At 34.9% G+C, this 3,494-nt stretch overlaps 1 protein-coding gene across 1 annotated transcript in view; it reads right to left on the bottom strand.

Moving 5' to 3' along the window:
• Positions 1-3,227, bottom strand: part of LOC104627040 (nucleolar GTP-binding protein 1) — a gene marked incomplete at both ends in the record, with an annotated part of 3,832 nt that extends 605 nt beyond the window's left edge. Inside the window, 5 exons of the mRNA XM_010295135.1 lie at positions 266-358; positions 739-839; positions 1,441-1,577; positions 1,655-1,758; positions 3,057-3,227. Of these exons, the coding sequence (XP_010293437.1) occupies positions 266-358; positions 739-839; positions 1,441-1,577; positions 1,655-1,758; positions 3,057-3,227 (606 nt within the window). The remainder of the gene's footprint in view (positions 1-265; positions 359-738; positions 840-1,440; positions 1,578-1,654; positions 1,759-3,056) is intronic.
• Between the last annotated feature and the right edge of the window lie 267 nt (positions 3,228-3,494).

A 3,494-nucleotide genomic window follows, 5' to 3' on the forward strand; every position in this document is an offset into this window, starting at 1 on the left:
ATTTGACAGTGATTAAAACTGAGTTGGCTTTAGCCAGTAATTCCATTTCTGTTCTTCCCTCAATTTGAAAACACACCCATAGATGTACACTTTTAGAACAGATTTTGACCACTGCCCTCATTTGGCACCCTGTACCTTGCACAGCAACTCGCAGGCATAGCATGTCTCATCATGAGACAAAACTGCAACTCACATTGCAAAATGGCAAATCAGATTATAGCCAGTTAATTCTTTAAAGAAAATGCAAAATAGTAACAGTTCTTACCTGCCAGCGCAGATACTTATAATCCATATGTCCCACAAAGAGAGATTTTGTGGTAAAGGCATAAGGCTGCACTTCTACATCTGCTCTTGTAACCTTAAAACAAGATTTATTCAGACACATTTACTGAATGTTTCCTGAACTTGCAAGCAGTAGATCATAATTATAATACACTTCCTTTGCTACAAAAAAAAAGCTAAAAAAGCTTATTCTGGCTTCTCTGCAAGAATTTACCCATCAGAAAAATATGTTAATGGCATACATTCTATTTTGGAAAATGTAACAGTTTTCAAGAGCAAAATCTATTGTAATTTTCCATTTATCCCTCCAGGAATTTCACTCAATCTCTACTCACACGTTTGAATTTGCTACTGCTTACATCAGACAGTGCCATAATATCACCATGTTGTTTCAATGTTACCTTATTTTAATTAAATCGTATCTCACTATTATTTTTGAAAAAAACATTCACATACCTTATTTATAAAGCTAGATTTTCCAACATTTGGGTAGCCACACAACAGAAGAGTTCGTGTATTGGGATCAATGGTTGGCAAACGAGACAGATGTTGTCGCACTAAAATGTGGAAAAGACTTTTTAAATATTTGTGATAATTTAACTTCTACTGAAATGGAATAAAAATTCATATGCTCAATTGTTTATGTACAGATTAATAACTTTTCCAACATTATAATTTGATTGATCCTTTATGAAAACATGTAATAGCTTGTAAACTCCACCAGTGTCTACATAGAACAAAAAAAAGAAACTTAATAATTAATTTAAAAATTAAGACCACTGTCTTTTAACTAGAATGACCCCATCAGATCAGGCAACATAACCTGAAGTAAGGAGTAATGTTCGGAAAATGTTTATCCCTATTTTTCAAATACATCAGTGAAATAAAGATAAATAAAGGCATGGCTGTGACTTTTAAGCAAAGAGTAACATTTATAACTGTTAGTAATACCATAAAATTTAAAGGTTTTTCAAAGAGAAAACTATTTAGTTAAAAAATAAATTCGGTATTTGGGGACTTCAAAATTATTTCTGTGTTTCTTGGGTCTATATTCTCTATTAAACACATTCTTCTAACTGTTTTTAAGTGTTATTAAGTGTAAGAATAAATTTTACATCCAATTCACATGCCTTATTTTAGCCAATTTATAACACAAACCTTGCTCCAAATATTCCAAGCTTTGTTTCTGTCTTTTGATAATCGTGCACATTCGTCCCAGAGCAGCACGTTTCAGCTGTTTGCAGCGGTAAAGGGAATCACCGTATTTCATCAGTCGCACATAGTCTTTAGCAACACTGTGGAGACAAGATATAAGAATTTAGCCAACAATTAACCAGAGAGGTACAAAATCGAAGAAATTACTGTCCCTTACTTGTCAATCAGATTCTTGGCAATATTAATCTGCCCCAAAGCCAGCTTGTAGTGATCTTTGTCATAGAGAACATTCATCAAATCTGCATAAAAAGGATGAATATCCTAAAACAAAAGCATAAAATAAAATTAAGCCTAATATTTTCTGTCTTTAAGATGACTATTTCCTGGCAACTATATAAGTTCCTTTTTTTTATTTTTCCAGTACAGCAACACAAATTATAATACAAGCCAAACTGTTTTCATTACTCTCTTACATAAAAAAAATAATCCGCTTCATCATTGAATACATAAATCTTAACCTCTCTGAATTTCTTCTGCAAATACATCTTGGACTCACTCATACAGAGTTTCCATTTCATCTTTTGCTTTGTACAATAATCCGTATTACAACTTTGAAGGCTTTTTTTTTTTTTTTAAATAAGGAAACTGCAAGAAGCCTGCAGAAGTAGTTTCTAACAGCAAACTCATACTATATCGGAAACACAGCACCAATATCAATTCCCCTCTTTTTCCAAGTGCTAGATTAAATTCTGTGTAAGACTGGGTAAGAAAGGTTTCTTCAATGCCCAAATAAATCCTTCAGCTTTCCAAGGAAGCAGCATCTTCAGTTCAAATCTTTTAAACAAAATATTTCATCTATTTATGTACTTTCAGAAATTTCATCATGTGATGATAAACACAATACAGAAGATATTTGTAGGAATTCTGCAGTAACACTCACTGGATATGAAAACATCAGCAAAAAATATGGTTGCAGGTCAACAACTTAAGCATGAGCAGAAAACTGCCTATAAAAAGGTCCCACTGGACATGCGGATCCAGGTGCAGTTGTTGGGAAGTTAAGACTATGTGCATCTTGTCAGAGTCTGTTTCCAACACCATCCTTTACGGTGTCAAGAACAATGTTTATGCTATCAAAGTAACTTCTGAAGAACTGAAGATGGGAAGCAAGGTGATAAATTTGGGTATTTCTTACTTCCTGCAAATATTTTCTAGGGAAGCCTAACCATAAGCACAATTTATATACACACCCACAGAGAAGAAATGAGCAGACACAACATACTTAAAAAAAACCAAACATACTTTCTCTTCACTCAACAGCAACTTCAGGCAAATATATTTCATCAGCTAAAACCTTGTAAAACTCATTCTTCAATGACCACCCATGCGCACAATTTAGACCTTTCTTAGCAGGAAGATACTATTTTTGCAGGACAAGTTTGCCTAAATCTACTCCCAGTAAAATCTACTGTGAATCAGGCAAAATCATCTATACAGTGAATGAACAAGATGTTGCTCAGGCCAAAATAAACCTGAATACAACAAACAGGCTGTTGAAGAAGTACTCCTGTAAGCCATGAAAGCAAAGTTCCTTTATGACCAAACAACAAAACACTTACATCTAATTTGGGGAAATCTGTTAAGATCTGAGTGAGCCTGTCATGATAATTTTGCTGAGTGTATTTGACTTTTCGCATGTAAAAATGTCGAATCCGATGGATTTGATAATGTTTATGAATGACAGTTGGAGTCTTCCGCTGAGTCTTTGACAAAGTCAGATCTATGAAGTCCTGCAATCAAAGAAACATTATTAAATACACAAATGGTTAAGTTCTAAAAAAGGTGTGAGGCATTAATTTCATTCTGGCGGAGAGACATGCAGACCAGTTAAGCACATCCACGTCACACATGGTTTGCAAGATAAGTTTTAGGACAAAACACCTGAACGACGGGCTCCCATCTCCAGGTACTACGCAGTTTGCACATTCCCCCTCCAGTTTTTGTGTCAATGAACTGCCGGGTGTCCCCCCGTCCACCTCTGCCACAGCAGCGGCTCG

This window comes from Phaethon lepturus, unplaced genomic scaffold (assembly GCF_000687285.1).
Source record: "Phaethon lepturus isolate BGI_N335 unplaced genomic scaffold, ASM68728v1 scaffold54060, whole genome shotgun sequence".
Lineage (NCBI taxonomy): Eukaryota > Metazoa > Chordata > Aves > Phaethontiformes > Phaethontidae > Phaethon > Phaethon lepturus.